This window comes from Acanthochromis polyacanthus, chromosome 22 (assembly GCF_021347895.1).
Source record: "Acanthochromis polyacanthus isolate Apoly-LR-REF ecotype Palm Island chromosome 22, KAUST_Apoly_ChrSc, whole genome shotgun sequence".
Lineage (NCBI taxonomy): Eukaryota > Metazoa > Chordata > Actinopteri > Pomacentridae > Acanthochromis > Acanthochromis polyacanthus.
In genome coordinates this window covers 1387899-1407206 of record NC_067134.1, presented here as the reverse complement: position 1 = coordinate 1407206, position 19308 = coordinate 1387899, and the positions used below count along the sequence as shown (strand labels likewise).

At 39.8% G+C, this 19308-nt stretch overlaps 1 protein-coding gene and 2 non-coding genes across 5 annotated transcripts; 1 reads left to right on the top strand and 2 right to left on the bottom strand.

Moving 5' to 3' along the window:
* Window positions 1–873: 873 nt before the first annotated feature.
* Window positions 874–14711, bottom strand: LOC127531966 (gastrula zinc finger protein XlCGF57.1-like). 3 transcript variants are annotated; one of them, XM_051942680.1, is made up of 4 exons: window positions 13837–14711; window positions 12492–12593; window positions 3638–5341; window positions 874–3358 (listed from the first exon to the last, which is right to left on the bottom strand). In XM_051942680.1, the coding sequence occupies exons 2-4, from the start codon at window positions 12507–12509 to the stop codon at window positions 3113–3115; spliced, it is 1968 nt and encodes a 655-aa protein (XP_051798640.1). In that variant the 5' UTR covers window positions 12510–12593; window positions 13837–14711; the 3' UTR covers window positions 874–3112. The 3 variants fall into 3 exon arrangements, with proteins under 3 accessions (XP_051798640.1, XP_051798639.1, XP_051798641.1); XM_051942679.1 differs by lacking the exon at window positions 13837–14711 and adding an exon at window positions 12925–13830; XM_051942681.1 differs by lacking the exon at window positions 13837–14711 and adding an exon at window positions 13051–13830.
* Window positions 14712–17835: 3124 nt separating this feature from the next.
* trnag-ucc (transfer RNA glycine (anticodon UCC)) lies at window positions 17836–17907 on the bottom strand. The gene has a single exon. It is a non-coding gene; the product is annotated as a tRNA-Gly (tRNA).
* An 803-nt stretch (window positions 17908–18710) lies between these two features.
* On the top strand, window positions 18711–18792 carry trnas-aga (transfer RNA serine (anticodon AGA)). The gene has a single exon. It is a non-coding gene; the product is annotated as a tRNA-Ser (tRNA).
* The last annotated feature ends 516 nt before the right edge of the window (window positions 18793–19308 follow it).

The window sequence follows — 19308 nt, the reverse complement described above, 5'->3', positions numbered from 1 at the left end:
TCTGTAGATTTGAGAAATCTTGTATGTTATGAACCCCAGCAGAAAATGAACTGCCTTTCTGTAGCAGAGCTCCAGTCAACGTCGTCTTGACAAGTAATTCTTGTGTTCAAAACCGAAGTACTTCAGCTAGTAAATACTATGTAAGGCTTGATTAAAGATAATACTACACTTGTTTTTATGAATCAGTACATGCCATGTTCAGTTTCACTCAGAAATGTCCAGTCTGTCTTCTTTCACCCTTTCCACATCATAGCATAAAGACTCTGCATGACATCAGAGTCACAGGAGTCAATTTTATTGACCAGTCATCTTCTATGAGAGCATTAGAAATTAAAATGCTTCCATTTTGAAATCAGCATGTCAGTTGCAACATCACAAAGCAACATCATGCTGCATAAACATGTTTTTTTCCACCTATAGCACTTGGTTAAGTGTATTAAAATTCAAATTACAGTCACGACTCTGGACTATTTTTGAATGATATTTTTTCAAAACATACCCTCATTCTGTGATTGTGCCATTTGTCCTCTAGGGGACAAACTCTGTTTCAAATCATTGACCATCTCCCAAAAAAACTTTTTTTAAAATCATAAACTGTGGAGATTTACAATGCTATCTATGAAATATTAGCTCAGTATGTCAGACACTTTCTTAGAGGTTTTTCAGTGGACTGCAGACCCAGTTTCACTCATTTTGATTTTCTCACATTGAAATTTGAGGCTGTTTGAAGATGAATATCTCAAGAACAATTCTAGATAAAAGCCTGAAACCTTCACTTGTTTGTCTTGCTAACGTCAGCAGATCAGATTGCTGTTAAATACAGCAGTGGATTGGACATCCCATACATTTGTGAAATACTGCATTAAGAATCACTTTGAGGTCTTCAAGAGTCATTTATTTTAGTACAATCATAAAACTAAACACATCCTAATAAAAGACATTAAAACTGAAAATTGACTGGTTCCATAAAATATTTCTTGTAAACAACAAACCAAAAAAACATCATTTGTATTTGTGTCTTTCTGATGCAGCCACACCCTTAGAAACACACGAAAAAGACTTTTCAACAAATATTTCATAATATTTAAGATTGTGTCAAATTTTCAGGGTGTCTCTGTGCTTGCGCTAGCCATTCTCCACTTCGCCATAGGCGAAGCCTTCCTCAGGATGGCAAAGCCATTTTTAGCATGTTTAGCCACGGTGGCAAAGCTAATTTTGCCTAATAAATGTGGAAAAAGGGTTAACTTGCAACTTTTTTGTAATTTGCCGAGCGATAATCAAAGAAAATAACAAACTGCGTCTCCTTTACTGAAGAGCGCTACCGAGTATAACCGGAACGACCTGAATGCTTCCGATCATTAATAGATGCACACTGTCACGTGTCTCGTCTCAGCCAATCAGAAAAAAGGATTCGGACTAATCCAGGTGTTGTGCAATTTTCACACTCCCCGGAAAAATCTGACTTCCCCTTCGCGTGAACGCGTGTGACTTACTTTTCACTCTGTGGCCACTTGACGGGGTTTTCTGTCGTACGTTTACTGCTTTTGCTGTTGTTTATGGGTTAAATGTGACTAAGTACCGAACTGCAGACATGTTTTCCTGTTAAATATGATTAGGTGACATGTTTCTCCTCCTCTTCTCATCCGTATGTGCCCACCCTAAATGGCATTGGGGAGATCCTACGCTACTCTCAGCTTCACTCCTATGAGGACATCAGGACAGGACAGGGTGTAGTCGCCAAATATTGTTCACATTCCATCAGTGTTCTACACGTGTCATTAAAATAATTGTTCACTGAGAAAACTTTATATCTCCTTACTTAAAATCAGACTCCCCTAAGAATGCAAGATATGGCATCAAAATATGTCTGGTATTTATGTATAAAGTCTTTAATATAAGTATCGTTCTTAAGTATAAAGTAATTTCTTATTGTTGTTATTTTTATAGGGCCAGTTCACAATATAATAGAATTGAAATTCTTTATTGATCCCACACCTGGGAAATTATTAGCTACAACAGCTAAAACACCAAATCACAACAAGTTTAAAAAAAAAACTCGTAAATTACAGTCTGCAAGAACAGAATATTGAAATAAGGGGCTAAATGATCACAGTATGGCAGATTAAGAACAGAGAGACCATTTCAAAACTAGATCTTGAACAGAAATATGCAGGTTGAGTTAAAAGTGCAGATTGTATGATATGAAATAAAATCTGGAGTCAGATTTTTCTGGGCCACTTGACAAAATCTGACTCCCCTACTATTCTTGGAATGCAAGAAGTGGCAACCTCCAAACTTTCTCAGCTACAACATCTGCACCTCTGCTACTGCTGTGTGAAGTATCAACTATGTATTACTTATTACTATCATTACAGGAGAGAAGTTGTAGGGGTAGTCAGATTTTTCTGGACCACTTGACAAAATTTGTCAGATTTTCTACACTTTCTCTCCTGTAATGACTACTTCACACAGAAGCAGAGGTGCAGATGCTGTAGCTGAGAAAGTTCAGACAGACAGACAGACAGACAGACAGACAGACAGACAGACAGACAGACAGACAGACAGATAGACAGAAAGACAGATAGATAGATAGATAGATAGATAGATAGATAGATAGATAGATATCCTAAGGCCAGTAATCTCCTAAATTAATTATGATTAATCATCAGAGAATCACTGCCAGTGTCATGGTAATGACTGGATGCAGCTAATTTACAAAGAAATGATTCGGAACTACATGTCAGCTTTCAAAGATTGGACTTTTCATAGAACACTTCATGTTTTTAAATTTACAGACGGACAGACAGGAACCCTAAGGCCAGTAATCTCCTCAATTAATTATGCTTAATCATCAGAGAATCACTGAACCAGCTCTGCATCTAACGGGTTCCTGCAGCCCAGAGGGATCTCAGGAACCATTAAGGTGGTAATTGAGGAAATTCGCCCTGCTGCTCACTGCCTCCATCCAGACGTCTATCCCTCTACCACTGATAATTCATTTAACTGAGTAACCACTTTGAACGGTTTGATTAATTTACCAGTCACATCTGTTAACGACAGCTTTCCTCTTAATGGATTTTGCAACGAAGCAACGAAGACACTAAACAAGAAATTAGACCTGAATTCTATGAAGCCGGATCTCAAGGACTTTAAGTTTGTGGAGGACTTCATAAACCTTTACTGAACCCTGCATGGAGAAATCTTCTTGGCAGGGGTTCAGTCTGTGTCCAGTGTGCATACGCTGGTGTCGTTGTAGGGTTCCTTGTTGGTTGGACGTTGGTCCAGACTGGTCAAAGCAGCACTGTTCACCATTGGCAGAGTGCTGACAAGTCTGAGACTTTTGTCCATCTGTTCCGTTCTGCTTGGAAAACAAAGAGAACGTCACTGTTGGAATTTAACATTCAGTTGTCTGATTATGTCAGAATTCCTAATCTAACCTACATCCCCAGATTAACCTGGACCAGATTTCTGTGACAAAACCAATACAGGTTAGACTGAATGATAGCTGATAATGTGTTAACAGAATTCAACTGACCACAGTTGTTCAAAACGGTTTTGAAACAATTTTGCAGCAATATCCAAAATTATCCAATACACAATTGTGTGTACACTGTGACTGAGACCAGTCTTTACATACCTCACTGTGACACTGATTGAATGCTTTCTTTCTGGTGCGGATCTGCTGGTGTTGTTTCAGGGAACCCAAAGTTGTAAAAGTCTTCTTACACTCATCACATCTGTATGGTCTCTCCCCAGTGTGGACACGTTGGTGAACTTTGAGGTTTGCAATGTAGCTGTAGCGTTTCCCACACTGATCACAAAGGTATGGTTTAACCCCAGTGTGGGTCACTTCATGAGCTTTTAACTGTGAGTACAATGCAAATGGTTCACCACAGTGATCACATCGGTACACATCATGTCCAGTGTGGATGCGTTGGTGATATTTTAAGGTCTGTTGGGAGCTGAAAGTTTTTTCACAGGAGTCACAGTGGTACCGCTTTGTACCAGAATGGGGGCATTGATGGATCAACAACTGTTCATGCTGAGTAAAGGTTTTCACACACTGATCACAGTTGAATGGTTTCACTCCACTGTAAATGAGTTGATGGCTTTTTAAATGAGTCTTCCGAGTAAAAGCCTTACCACACTGATTACAGCTGAACAATTTCACTCCACTGTGAATGAGCTGATGTCTTTTTAACATACTCTTCTGATTAAAAGCCTTTCCACACTGAGCACAGCTGAATGGTTTAACTCCACTGTGAATGAGTTGATGGCTTTTTAACTGACTCTTGTGAGTAAAAGCCTTTCCACACTGATCACAGCTGAATGGTTTAACTCCACTGTGCATTAGTTGATGACTTCTTAATGTACTCTTGAGAGTAAAAGCCTTTCCACATTGATCACAGCCAAACAATTTCACTCCACTGTGAATGAGTTGATGGCTTTTTAACTGACTCTTCTGAGTAAAAGCCTTTCCACACTGAGCACAGCTGAATGGTTTCACTGCACTGTGAATGAGTTGATGGCTTTTTAAGTGACTATTGTGAGTAAAAGCCTTTCCACACTGATCACAGCTGAATGGTTTAACTCCACTGTGAATGAGTTGATGTCTTTTTAAGTCACTCTTCTTAGTAAAAGCCTTTCCACACTGATCACAGCTGAATGGTTTAACTCCACTGTGCATGAGTTGATGGCTTTTTAAATGAGTCTTCCGAGTAAAAGCCTTACCACACTGATCACAGTTGAATGGTTTAACTCCACTGTGCATGAGTTGATGGCTTTTTAAGTGACTATTGTGAGTAAAAGCCTTTCCACACTGATCACAGCTGAATGGTTTAACTCCACTGTGCATGAGTTGATGGCTTTTTAAGTGACTATTGTGAGAAAAAGCCTTTCCACACTGATCACAGCTGAATGGTTTAACTCCACTGTGAATGAGTTGATGTCTTTTTAAGTCACTCTTCTGAGTAAAAGCCTTCCCACACTGATCACAGCTGAATGGTTTAACTCCACTGTGAATGAGTTGATGGCTTTTTAACTGACTCTTGTGAGTAAAAGCCTTTCCACACTGATCACAGCTGAATGGTTTAACTCCACTGTGAATGAGTTGATGTCTTTTTAAGTCACTCTTCTGAGTAAAAGCCTTTCCACATTGATCACAGCTGAATGGTTTGTCCACAGTGTGAATATGTTTGTGAATTCTTAGCTTTGTTGCTGTAATAAAAGTCTTGTCACATTGCTCACAACTCAGTGATTCATCTCTTTTTGCCGTTGTTGCCGAACCATCCTTATCCTCCTCAGAGGTCCGACATCTCACTCCATTGCTGTGTTTACATTTCTGTAGCAAAAGACAAAGATAAAAACAGAGGCAGTGATGGAAGAGCAATCATGAAAAAAATTGAACCTAAAAGTCTCAATTCCATGTAGTTAGACATGAGGCTGAAACAAAATCAAGAATCTGCAGACATGCCAGCAGCTTTGTCATTAGAAACCTAGAAATGTGTCAACAGCACACTCACAATGTCAACAAAACTATTTTCACAGGCCGATAGTTTTCAGCTTTCTACACGGTAGTTTTAGAATATTGGGTAGTAAAATCTGTCGATCAGCGTGAAAAACAAAGCAGAGCTCGTGACTGATGGGATTGTACCACCAGGATCTCTTGATCCCCAGACTTTCCGTTAAGTTACATTACTGGAGAAATGTACAATTTGAAATTTCTCCTCGGGGATCAGATGTTGATACCAGTCCAGAAAAGATCTGTAATTCTGCCACTGAATTCTGGATTTGGCCCGAACGACCTGGGAAATTTGTTGTGCAGCAGTTACACAAGCGTTCACCATCAAACAACAAAAGCAACAAAACAGTAAAACACAGGGATGTCAACAGGAAATTCGGATTTCAGCTGAAAATTGACGTGGCGGGGCGGGGGGGATGAAGCTGAGAGATTTATAGAAGTCATTTAGACTGATAAAAATGGTCAAAAACATAACACTAGACTTGTTTCAGTCAGCAAATTTAATGAAAAGTTAACTTACATGTTCTTCAATCTTTTCTCACTATCTTCAGTCCAAAATATTTCACAAATCTATGAGTTCTATTCTACTATGTACAATATATACAAGTCAGTTCACTGCAACACTCCTATTTTGTCAATTTTCTTCTCTTTGCAGCAAGCTGTGTAAGTCTCTGGACAGCCTTCCTTTTCAACTCCTGCTGGTGGGCTTTTCTTGCAGTCATTTCCTTCTCTTTCAATGTATCTTTTGCCTTGGCACTTGAAGTAGCTGTTGATGCTGCTGGTGTAACTGTCTGACAGTGCTACGCATCCACGCGATCCGTAATTAATCAAATCGTTACAATACACACAAAAAGCTTTTCCGGCCACGTCTGGTTTCTTCAGAAATTGTCCAAGTGTTTCCGTTACCTCGTCGATCATTGAGCCAATTTTCACCTTCACAGTGACTTTTCTCTCCAGCCATTCCCATCGGAACTTATTTTTGACACTTTTGTCAATTTCTGTGACTGGTGACTCCTGATCCTTCGTTAAAAATCTCATCATTCCACTCAACACGATACCAAATCTCCAAACATCCGAGTCGAACACGCCACCATGAATTTGTAACAAAGAATGCTACGAGCAATTTGATTGGTCCAAGCTTGAAGCTGTCCAACTGCTGGGCCATTTACAATCGAACGATAGCTTCAGTGAAAATCTCGCAGGAGTGAGGCGTGAGTTTCGTAGTGAGGCGCGAGTTTCGTTTAACGAAACTCACGCCTCACTCCCGCGAGATGTTAACAACGTTAACATCAGCGACAATAAAGTACCTAACCCCCCCCTAAAATTTTCTCAACAGATTTAGAGGATTCACAGAAATGTTCAAATTTGACATTAAATTGGCGGAAATCCGCGGATCCGCAGACAATTGTCATCCCTGAAAACAGTTAAAGGAATAACAACGATTAAAGGAAATGTTTTTAAAATGTAAAAAAAACACAGTAAAACAATTAAAAGCAAAATAAAAGCCATTTAAAGAAAAATCAAACAAAACATAAGATAGACAGGGACATCGGCAGCAATCTTGGTCATTTGGTCAGACGTCGTAAAAGTTTTCAATAAACAGCCACCGATGTAATCATGTAGAGGACTTTTCTTTGGTCTGCACTGTTTGAGACACCAGATTACATTTTTAACATAGATTTATTTCCAACCCGGATAAAAGAAAGGGATTCTGTGGAGACGCTGACATGAGACAGTTTTTAGTCTCAGCGTGTTTAGCCCTGAAATCATGGCAGTCAAACCTGACATAAAAACTGTTCAGACTTTGAGCCAGCTCTAAATCAATATTATAACCACTGAGCTGAACTCTCTCATTGACACATTAATTGGTTCCAGTGATCAGATTCATGCCGTCCCAGACTGAACTGAGGTTGTTCATTTTGAGCTGAGACTCAAGGTTGTCTTTGTATTGTCTTTTGTGGGTCCTGATCTCCTACTTTATTTCCTTCTGTCAGTTATACAGATTTAGTGTATTTCCTTCTCTGAAGACTGTTTTCTTTCTGAACAGTAGGTCTTTAAGCTTCTTAGAAACCCATGGCTTAGTGTTTGGATATAGTTTAACAGTTTTTCCAGGAATAACACTGGTTTCACAGTCTGTGACCCAGCTGCTCACAACATCAGTCGGTTCATCAATATCAGCTGAGGACTCCTTAAACACGTCCCAGTCAGTAACCTCCAGACATCCCTGCAGAGTGTGACAAACTCTCACTCTGATGTTCTGCACTTTGCCTTGCTTCAGTACAGTGGTAGACAGGGATAAGGAGGATGCAGTTGTGGTCAGAGGAACCCAGAGCAGAAGCACCTTTGTGCCCACAGGTATTTATTTCACTGGCCTTTGGACGGATATAGACAAGTTTCACAAATATTTGGGGAAACTTCTGAGGCAGATATGAAGGGCACAATGAAGCAGAAAGCAGTTCTAAGTCAGTAGTGCACAGTTTCTCCAGGACAGTGTCAGATTTGCACCAGCACTGTCCTTGTCATTTGGAAGACCCACTTGTGCCCAAGCTTTCATTTGCTGGCTGATGTTGCTTCCATATTTCCACATAATGTTCTATCTTCTTGATGCCATCTATTTTGTGAAGTGCACCAGTCCCTCCTGCAGCAAAAACACTCTCACAACATGGTGCTGCCACCCCCATGCTTCACAGTTGGGATGGTGTACTCAGGCCATCCTCAGCCAGCATCTTCACAAGGTCGTTTGCTTTTGTTCTGGGCTTGATGAGCACATTTCCCTCCAAAACAATTCTAACCTTAACCAATCTCCATCTTGAGCAGTAGGATGGCTTGACATTCCCATGGTGTTGATCTGTGCATGTAATTATTTGGACAGATAAACGTCAAACCACAGCAATCTGGAAATTGCACTCAAGGATGAACCACACCTGTGGAGGCCCACAAATGTCTTCCTGATGTCTTGGCTGATTTCTTTAGGTTTTCTAATGTCATCACACAAGGAAGCAGTGGGTTTGAGGTGTGCCTGAAAATACATCTTAATCTATCAAAAGCTTTCAAAGTCAGGACATCATCATCTTGAAGGCATAGCAATCTTAGTGTATGCAAACTTCTGATTATAGAATAGAATGACTTTATTCAGTCCCTCCAAGATTTCGCGGGCGTTTTTCGTGATTGTTGCGGCCGAAAATGCCTGAATTCGCGGCAGATTTTCTAAAAAAATTGCGTTAAAAGTTGCAATGTTTTAAGCTTATTTGTTGTGATGAAATTGCGGGAGACAGTGACAACTACTAAAAAGCTGCATTTTTTCCAGATTGTAGAACATGTTTCAACGCTGTAATTGACAATATTTATTCCGAAATTAATTATATAACGTTCCAACCCATTTCCACAAAAGCTGGCACACCACAGTGGGAAATTAGCAGCAGCCAGATACTGGTTTAACATGATGTGGTTGGTAGATTTGCGGCACAAAATGCTAATTTACTATTGAATGAATCATATTTGGACATATCTGTCAGTGGCTTAAAAAGTTAATTTCACATCCTGGCACACACGTGTTCACAAGCACACGCTCACGGCTTGTCACGTCAACTAACAAGAACAGCACAGAGAGCGCAGTCCTGCACCAAGACAGGGGTGTGTTCTGCATGTGTACATACCGAATCGCGTGACCTAAATATGTAGCTGGTAACTGGAATTGATGGGACTCAGAAACACCCCCACAATTTAATCAGTTGTTCCTTGTGTCATTTCCGATACGTCCACAGTGGTAGATTTGTTGTAGGATCACAATCATGTGATAGTCAGCAGGCCGCTGAGGTAGCATTCATCTGTTGCCATGGTTACCGTGCCGCTATCAGACGCAGTGCCGCTATGAATCCTTAACAAATACGTGGATCCAAACTTTAAGTCGCATCACTGCTGAAGTCTAATCATTTGGTCCTTGTGTCATTTCTGACCGACCCTGAAAATTTCATTCAAATCCCTGAGTCTGTTTTTGAGTGATGTTGGTAACAGAGGAAGGATTCACACACGCCGATTGTCACATAACACTGCCGTGTTCTTTGGTGGAATAATTAAACTAATTTACCTCATTCTTTCAGTACTCTAATGGATCTGGATGCAACGGTTTCCATCATGGTGATTAATGTGGTCTGTTTTCCGCTCATTTCAGCCGTTCTAATATGTTTCATGTTTTTTTAAAGTGTATTAATAGCTGATTTTTTTTTTCTTCTTTTTTTGAATTCCACCACAATATTGCACGGTTGTAAAACAGTTTAGCTTCGCTTTGGTGAAAAACATCAGTGAATTAGTTGTTTATCAATGTCTTCAGCAGTCATTTTTGTTGGTAAATGAGAGACATTAGTACCGCACATGTCTGCATCTTCAAACCATAAACAAGGAAGTGAATTTGGTGACGTATGTGCATTAGGTTTGCGCTGGGGGCTGCTATGATTGGTGGAACTCACGGGAGGCGGGCCAAAATTGCGGGAAAGTTGCGGTGATTGGACAAAATTGCAAGGCCACGCAAAATTTGCAGAGATTGGTTGATTTCGCGTGATCACAACATCGCAAATTCCTGGAGGGACTGCTATATTGATCCCCGAAGGGAAATTCAATTGTTTGGTCTTATCTTTATGCATTTGAATTAAACAGTCCGATTGCTGATGGCAAGAAACATTTCCTGAATCTTTCAGTCCTGCAGCACAGGGATAGGAGCCGTCCACCGATGTTTTGTTGTTCACTGAGGCAAATGTGAAGTGGATGATCCATGTTTGTCAGAATGGCCTCCATCTTTCTAAGTGTCCGTCTCTCCACCTCATCCTCCAATGTGTTCAATCCGATTCCAACTACAGAGCAGCTTTTTTAATCAGTTTGTTCAGATGCCTTGCATCCTTGTTCTTTATGCTGCCTCCCCAGCAGACTGCAACATAAAACAGGACACTTGCTACCACAGACTGATAAAACATCTGCAGCATCTTACTGAAGATGTCTATTGATCGAAGTGCTCTCAGGTAAAAAAAGTCGGCTCTGGCCCTTTTTGTAGATCAAGTCTGCATTTTTAGACCAGTCTAATTTATTGTCAAGGTGGACACCTAAATATTTATATGATGTCACCACCTCCATGTCAACACCACAAGTGTTCAATAGATGAAGAGGGGTTTTGGATCTGCGGAAATTTATGATCATTTCCTTTGTCTTTGAGGCGTTGAGTAGCAGGCAGTTTTTGTGACTCCAGTCACTGAAGGCACTTATCAGATCTCTGTATTCAGCTTCCTGTCCATTTCTGATACATGCCACGATAGCAGTGTCAGCGTATTTCTGAATGTGGCAGGACTCAATGCTGTATTTGAAGTCAGATGTATACAGTGTGAACAGGAATGGAGCCAGGACTGTTCCTTGTGGAGCCCCAGTACTGCTCATTAATGTCCCAGAAACACAGTTCCCCAGCCTGACAAACTGGCCTTCCTGTCAGGTAATCTGTGATCCATGAAACACAGAAAGGAGCCACTCCCATCTCTGTGAGCTTGTGCTTGAGGATGGTGGGTTGGATGGAGTTGAAAAATCAAAGAACATGATTCTCACATAAACTCCAGGTTCCTCCAGATGAGACAGGGCATGGTGAAGCATGAAGAGGATGGCATCATCCACTCCAATGTGTTTTTTGTAAGCCAACTGCAAGGAATCGAGTTTGTCTTTGACCTCAAGCCTCAGTAGACGTAAAACCAGCTGCGCCAGAGTTTTCATGATGTGTGAGGTCAGAGCAATAGGTCTGTAGTCATTTAGTTCAGCCGGACATTTGATTTTTGGTACCGATACAATACAGGATGTCATCCATAGAGCAGGCAGTCTTTGCAGGTAGGACTGTGTTTCTACAGAAGCTGATGTATTCAGTAAAACAATCAACCTGTCTGTCAATGTTCATACTGTCCTCATCCGTTTCCAGAAGCACATTCCAGTCTGTTGATTCAATGCAGTCCCTTAGAGCTTCACTAGTTTGAGGAGTCCATCTTCTGATTTGGACTTTAGTTGCAGACTGTCTCAGCACACAAGGTTTGTAACAGGTCTGCAGATAAACCAAGTTATGATCTGACCTGCCCAGTGGTGGGAAGGCAGTAGCTCTGTAAGCTTCTTTGACATTGGCATACAGCAGGTCTAGGGTTTTATTCTCTCTGGTAGGGCAGTTAAACTGTGTAAATCCAGTCAGATGAGAGGAGAGGCTGACATGATTGAAATCTCCTGATATTATTACAAGTGCCTCAGGATGTTGAGTCTGTATCCTAGCTACAGTATCATGCAACACATCATATGGAAACAAGTAAGTTGCTTTGGGTGGAATGTATACAAGTATTGTTATGATGTGACCCTTGGAACATAGTATGGTCGAAGTCCATAGTCAAGTCCAAGATTGTGAAGAAAGTAATAAAAATTCTATTAAAAAAATTGTCTTTCGTTATTCTGGCATTTAAAGATAATTTTGGTCATCTTAACAGACATAAAACAGGAGAAGCATTGCCAGATTTAATGTCAGATCGTGTAAATTAAAAAAGGGTTATGTGTCGTTTATACAGTGTAAGTAAACTTCTGGGTTCAACTGTCTGAATTTCTTGAAAAGGAAAAGGCTGGTAAACTCACAATGCTCAAAAGTATTATTCTCTACCAAAGAAAATGCTGCTCTTTACCTTCCTCAACAACTTGCTTGAAAAACAAGACTTTTCTTCCGTTACTTATCTTCATCATCATGTAAGACATTTTCATAAAGTATGATCAGCAGCTAGTTCAGCCTCAAACAAAGAACAAGCAGCTTCCTAGCAGTCCACCATCATATCCTCAGTACAGCTGCTTCTGCAGAGCTACATCTCTCCAGCCAACGTCACCTGGCTTTGGTCGGCCCATCTAACCAACTGGAGCAACTTTACACATTTTAAAGAACAAATGAATGATCATAATGTTACAGTGGTATGTTTCTCACCTTTTGTGAAGAATCCATGTTTCCTCCGTTGTTGAGCTCAGACTAAATGGCTGCCAACATTCCTCTGCTCCTCCGTCAGACTCTCCTCCTCCTGCCAATCACCTGTCACATCAAACACATCTTCATTAGGATACCACTCTATACACAAGTGTCAGAGTGTCCCATATGTTCATCAGCCAACACAGAGGACACATTTCAACTCAATAGTTCACTTTTAGCTCTTTTCAGTTTCACCTAAAACTGATACAAATGAACTTAAACTGTTAAAAATAAGGAACACAGACAGAAAACAGACACGGAAAAAGAGAATAAAGAGAACATAAAGATGCTACTGCAGGTGATTCAAGACAGGAATGCTGGTAGAAAACTGTTCATGCTGTAAGTTAGTGAATGTATTTTACTGCTCAGTGTTCTGTTTAAAGGCAGCTCTCACTCTCTGTTCTTTGCACTCTTCCATAGTGTCAAGTGTCCTCCCACTTTCAATGACAGGCGATTCTCATTGATGATTTTTCTCACAGTTTCTGCAGTTTCCCCACTTGAAAAAGGATGTTTCATCTACCCAGGGTTTGAGCAGGACTCCACTCATCAATCAGACAGTTGCTTTCTTTCTTTTCCCTCTTTTATTTTGCAGTGGTCGCAAATTCATGAGATACAGAGGTGGCAACTTCCATAAGTCCATAAGTTTAGTTGATAGATTGAGGTGAAAAACCTTTAAACAGAACACAAAAGGACAATGTTGGCATTACTGCATTCAGCAAATAGTAACAACCATTCCTCATGAACATTTTCACCACATTGGCAAATGCTACTCCACTCAATTTATGTTTGTCAACCTCAACACCACATAAACTGAAGCGACAAATCATGGCATGAGCAATATTCAACCCAATACTATACCACACATGAATTTATCTGTATTCTAAAGAGTTGATTTTGAATCACAGTTTAACAAATTACTCTGAGCATTTTTATCAAAAATGTTTTAACCATTTTATACTTTTTACTTCATGGTTTTAAAATTATTTAAAGTGCATAAAGTGCTTTTAAAGTGCAATCCTTTCCAGATCCAATAAATAAATAAAGGGCATCGTAAAAACCCACCATTACAAACAGGATGAATTCACTGGTCTTAGCTGGAACCCTCTAATTAGCACATATTAGCCTGCAATCTTATTTTCAACTGAACAATTTAAAAAACACACGGCAATTATTGGTAAACAGACAAAGTTTACAGCAAGCCGCTCGTGGCTGATCTCCGTGGCTAATGCTAATGCTAACACATACTGCAGTGGCACACATCGGCAGCTTAAACAGTCTTTTAGAGTCTCCAGAATTCTGCTCTTACCGGCTGCAACCAGGATTTTGGAGATGAAGGCAATCCTGCACAGTTTGCCGCAGATCTTGATGCTTTCCCAACAGAAACTCACGGACACTTTGTTTGAACTCGGTCATTCATTCTCAGTTCCTCCTCAGTGTTGCGTGTGTCCCCATGTATGCCGCTGGTGGCAAACCTGCAGCCGCAAATTGTTTCCGCCCCAGCTTCTTCTTCTTCTTCTTCTTCTTTTTGTTTAATGGCAGTTGGCACGCAACTTTAGGTGCATTACCGCCACCTTCTGGAACGGAGTGTGGGGCAGGAAGGCCCCAGCAGCCCTTAAACCCTCTCTCTTAAACCTGTTCTTTCCATAAATAAAAGCAATGCTCTAGCAACATGTTTCAAAGATAAATTACTCAAAATTTCCCTGACCTCGAATTTAATTTTACTATCACAGATTTTCCTCATGAATACTCTTCTCTGCTGCTGAAACTTGGGGCAATAAATCAATACATGCTCAACATTCTCCTCCACTCTACAGCATTCACATTCCCCTGTATTATGTTTTCCAATAATTCTCAGAGTGCTATTCAGCCCTGTGTGCCCGAGTCTTAATCGTGACAAGACATCCTCCTCTTTCCGGCCTAAACAGCTGTGTTCTCCTAAATTCCCCTCTACACGTCTTTGAATGGAGTAATAAAAGCGACCTTTCAAGCAGGTATCCCATTGTCTTTGCCATTTCTTCTTCATTCGTTCTTTAACTATTGTTTTAACTTCAGATCTACTATACTTCATGGGAAAGTCAATTACATTTTTAGCAGCCCCTCTTTTTGCATACTTGTCTGCTAACTCATTTCCATCCACTTCTGTGTGTGCCGGAACCCACAAAATAATAACTTGCTTGCCTTGTCTCCCTCGCCTATAACTAATTTGACCAATTTCACATATAATATCTTGTCTTGCCTCAGATTTCAAATTTTTAACACTTATTGCTGCACTGCTGGAGTCAGTTGCAATCACAGTTCTTTCTTTTCCATTATCCTCTGTCCAGTTTAATGCCAGCAATATTGCTGCCAATTCCCCGGTGTACACTGATAACTTGTCGCTTGTTCTTTTATTAATAGCAATGCCTAATTCAGGAATAACAAAAGACACTCCAACCTGACCTGTAAGTGACCTTGACGCATCAGTATAAATTACCAAATCATTTGAATAAACATAAGAAATATACCCATTAACAGAACCACTATTACACTTCTTTTCCAATAAGCTTAGATCCACCTTTATTTCTGTCAGTAACCATGGAGGAGTAAGAGAAATTGAAACCGTTGGACTTATTTCAAGTTGATCTATTCCGGACTCTTGTGTCATGCTTTCTATTACCCATCCAAAGTTATTAATCTGCACCTTCTCTTTTTCCTGACATGGCTGCAAAACATTCAACACCGGATGACTTTGTCTATGTCTCTGTAAGTTAGCCCAGTAAGTCAGGGCGAATTGCATCCTTCTAAAATCTAATGGCATCGCTCCCATCTCCACTTGAATGGCATCTACTGGGGTTGTTTTCATTGCTCCACAGCATAACCTCAATTCAAGACTCTGAACAACTTCCAACTTTTTCAGGTTGGTCTTGGCAGCTGAACTGTAAACTACACAGCCATAATCTATCACTGATCTGGTGTAGGACCGGTGTGTAAATGCTTCTCCTTTGAGTTTTCAGCTCCTTCCAGTTTGACTTGACACATAGACTGCTTTGCACTCTGTGTCACCTGTACCTTCAGACTTCTGAATAAAAGAACAAAAGATTTATTGCAAAGAACAAAAAGGTTTTGCCTCCACAGCAGCTTGTTATGAAAATGATTGTATTTGATGATTGAACGTTCTTAATTATTGTAATACTGTGTGATGTGTGCTAAAAGAGGAACAAGGACACGAGCCATCATAAATATCATTTCATTTTACATGTCTTATTAAAAATATGACATTATATAAATATGCACTACTGTTCAAAAGTTTGTGGTCATTTAGAAATGTTTTTTTCTTTTTCTTGAAATCAGTTTTTTCAATGAAGATAACATTAAATAAATGATAAATCCAGTCTAGACCTTGTTAATGTGGTAAATGACTATTGTAGCTGGAAACGGCTGATTTTTAATGGAATATCTCCATAGGGGTACAGAGGAACATTTCCAGCAACCATCACTCCTGTGTTCTAATGCTACAAGTGTTAGCTAATGCTGTTGAAAGGCTCATTGATGATTAGAAAACCCTTGTGCAGTTATGTTCAGAGGTGGAAAAAGTACTGAAAAAATGTAATTGAGTAAAAGTATCTTTACTTTGTTTAAATTCTACTCAGAGTAAAAGTAAAAGTACCCATCTAAAAATGTACTTGAGTAAAAGTTCAAAATTACTTCATTTAAAATGTAATTTGAGTACAAGTTACTTCGTTACTTTCATTTATTTAATGCAAAAAAAGGATGAGTCACAGGGCCAGGTTGGGTGTCAAATTCGGCCCGGGACTTTTTGGACCAGACGAGCCCACCTGTGCGCACCCCCCTTTTCTGCTCAAGTCTGCTAAAATTGGATCCAACCTGTTAACCTGCACACCAACTGACCTACAAGAGCTGCCGTGTTCATGTGCTGGGGATGCACATTTTGGATAATTGGTGGCCTTAAAAAAGAACTGAATTATCATTTGCATGAAACAAAGCCAGGAGACATCATGATGTGACTGGTTCAGCAGGCTTTGAGTGACACTGAATTAAACTTCTGCTTCAGGAAAACATGAAAGCTCTAACCAGCAGCCATTAATCATCACAGGAGACTTTTTCACTGATCTCGTGTTGTGTTTGGTGAATTTACCATGTTGTGTATTTGTACTTTCTCTGTGTCCTTCACTGACAGTAATCTAACCACTGAGAGGTAGAACTGCTGAAAGTGTTTGAAGTTAAACACAGCAGTGTGTATCTGGTTCAGACAGAATTAATCCTCATGAAATGTGTGTGTTTCATGTAGTAACATAATAAGGTTTTGTTTGAATGGTATTGATCCCCTGTAGAAGATGGACTTGTAGTGTGTTTTTAAGGGATCACTTCTATTAAAATCTGGCCTAAGTTGCCTTATACCTTTATACCTTATTTACCTTTATGAAACATGTTTGCACTTTTATTCAAATCAAAATCAAATTAAATCAAGCTTTATTGTCATTTAGCTGTAAATACAGCAGAAGTGCACACAAGATGAGCGAATGTTTCTTCAGGATCCAGTTTGAAACAATTAAACTTTACAGTAGAGAAAAAAAACTTCACTTCATTTTCGTTCATGTTTTTCTACTTCATTTATCTTTAACATGCTAATTTTTTCCCACACAGAGCTATACAATGTGGTACTACACTATAAACATTTACAAAATGAACATTTAGTGAAAGCTTTGTGTTGGTGCACAATGTATTATATTACACCACTAACATATCATTCTGGGACATTAATGTTCATGCTTTTAATCTTGTTACTGCTTTAGAACTGCTAACTGCCTGATTTACTCTAAAGAAGCTTGTGTCTACATTTATTCACTTAATTTAAAGTCATTTTTTCTATTCCATTTATCTAGTGAATCCTTTTTAATAAGTCCTTAAAATGTGTTGTACTGTTTTCCATTGATTTCTTTCTTTTATTTCAACTTTATAGATAGATTTATAAAGCTATTGTATTTTGACTGATGCACAACAACACAACAAGCCCTCAAAACAAATTTTTCACTTTCAGCACTCATTGCAAACTTCTTGAACCTGTTGTGCTTGCTGATCCATGATCCACTGAACAAATGCTAAGTAGGTGTGTGTGACTGCATGTATGAGTGTGTGAGCTCAGATAAGCCACATGCAATCACTCATCCCACCACCAAACTTGCAACATGTCCGAGTTGGACCTTCCAGCAGCCACTGACATTACTCACATTCTGTGACAAAGTGTTTAGTTGTCAGTTAAACCATCACAAACACTAAACACACAACACTTCATGACCAGCACACATGCAATAGCCGGGAATCGAACCCAGGTCAACTGCTTGGAAGGCAGCTATGCTCACCACTATACCACCATCGCTATGAAATGGACTGTTTTTGTGTGCTCTCAGGAGTTCAAACGGATAAGAGTAGTAGGTGCAGAGAAAAGGGAGGAAATGAGCATCAGCCAGAAGCCCTGATCTCTGTCACGACACACTACATCTTAGTATTTTCTACAGCAAAACAACCTGATGAAAATTAAACTCAATCTTGAATCATTCTCGAAACAACTTCCACATAATGGGAAAGTGATATTGATGAGCCTATTGATTCCACATTCCCATGGTCTGCAGTCTTTTTTTATAACTTTCTTTTCAGACTTTGGCTAGAGTCATTTTGTTGTTTATAGCCTGTTTTATATTTTGAACTGCTGGTATTGATTTCAGATTATCCTTTGGTGCACTGGAATTATACAGGGTAAACTAACTTTATTTTGTTCTGTTGTTGTGTTATAACTTAGTATTGTGTTTGATGATCTCTGTCAGATGAGAAGATGAGGTGGAGGACAGTGGAGGAAGTTCCATGGTGTAATGGTCATCACTCTGGGCTCTGGATCCTGGTGTCCCTGGACTTAATGGAGATGATAGGGGATGAAAAGTTGTGTGCATTTTTCTGACCACCAAGCCTGTCCTCCAGTACCCACCAACTTTAACCTCCACCAACAGGTGAGCAGAGACTCTGCTGACCTCAGGAGAGCTGCACGGAGCAACAGGGAGAGACGGAGCTCCAATATTTAAGTGATTAGATCAATGTGTAAAGCAAGGGTGGGAACACGACAGATGATTGTATGTGAAGCCAAATTTTGCGCTTTCATCACACAGAACAGAAAGCAGGAGCACAGGAGTTGTCATGGCCGAGTGGTTAAGGCGATGGACTAGAAATCCATTGGGGTCTCCCTGCGCAGGTTCAAATCCTGCTGACAACGTTTGACTCTTTTCTGCAGTGACAATCTATGAAATAAGAAGAGATGATGTTTAACTGATGATCTCATAATAAGCGCGTGAGAAAGTCCTGATTTGAATATCATGTCATTTCTGCACAGGCACTCACCTTTGATATAGAGGATGTGAGTGATGCTTTCAGTTGTCATATGTTTCCTCCTACAGTGCATGTATGAGGCCCCAGCTTCAGACTCTGACATCTCCATCAGTGTACTTCTTCAAGAATTTAAACCCACCAGGACTATCCAGATTACATTTAACTCTGTAAATAAACATTTTTCAGCCTGTTCAATGTTATAAATGTTGTGTTGGGCCGTTAAAGGAGGTTTTCCTCACATTTTGGTGTATTTTAACCCTTCCATGGTCTAAATTCTTTGAACAGATCTTGTGCTGTAATCAATGTCTAACTGAGTTTTTATTTTCATTGCAGTGGTTGATTTTTCCTGAACAAGATCAATGATTTTTTAATACGTCTTTCTCCAGTTTTATTTGCTCTACCT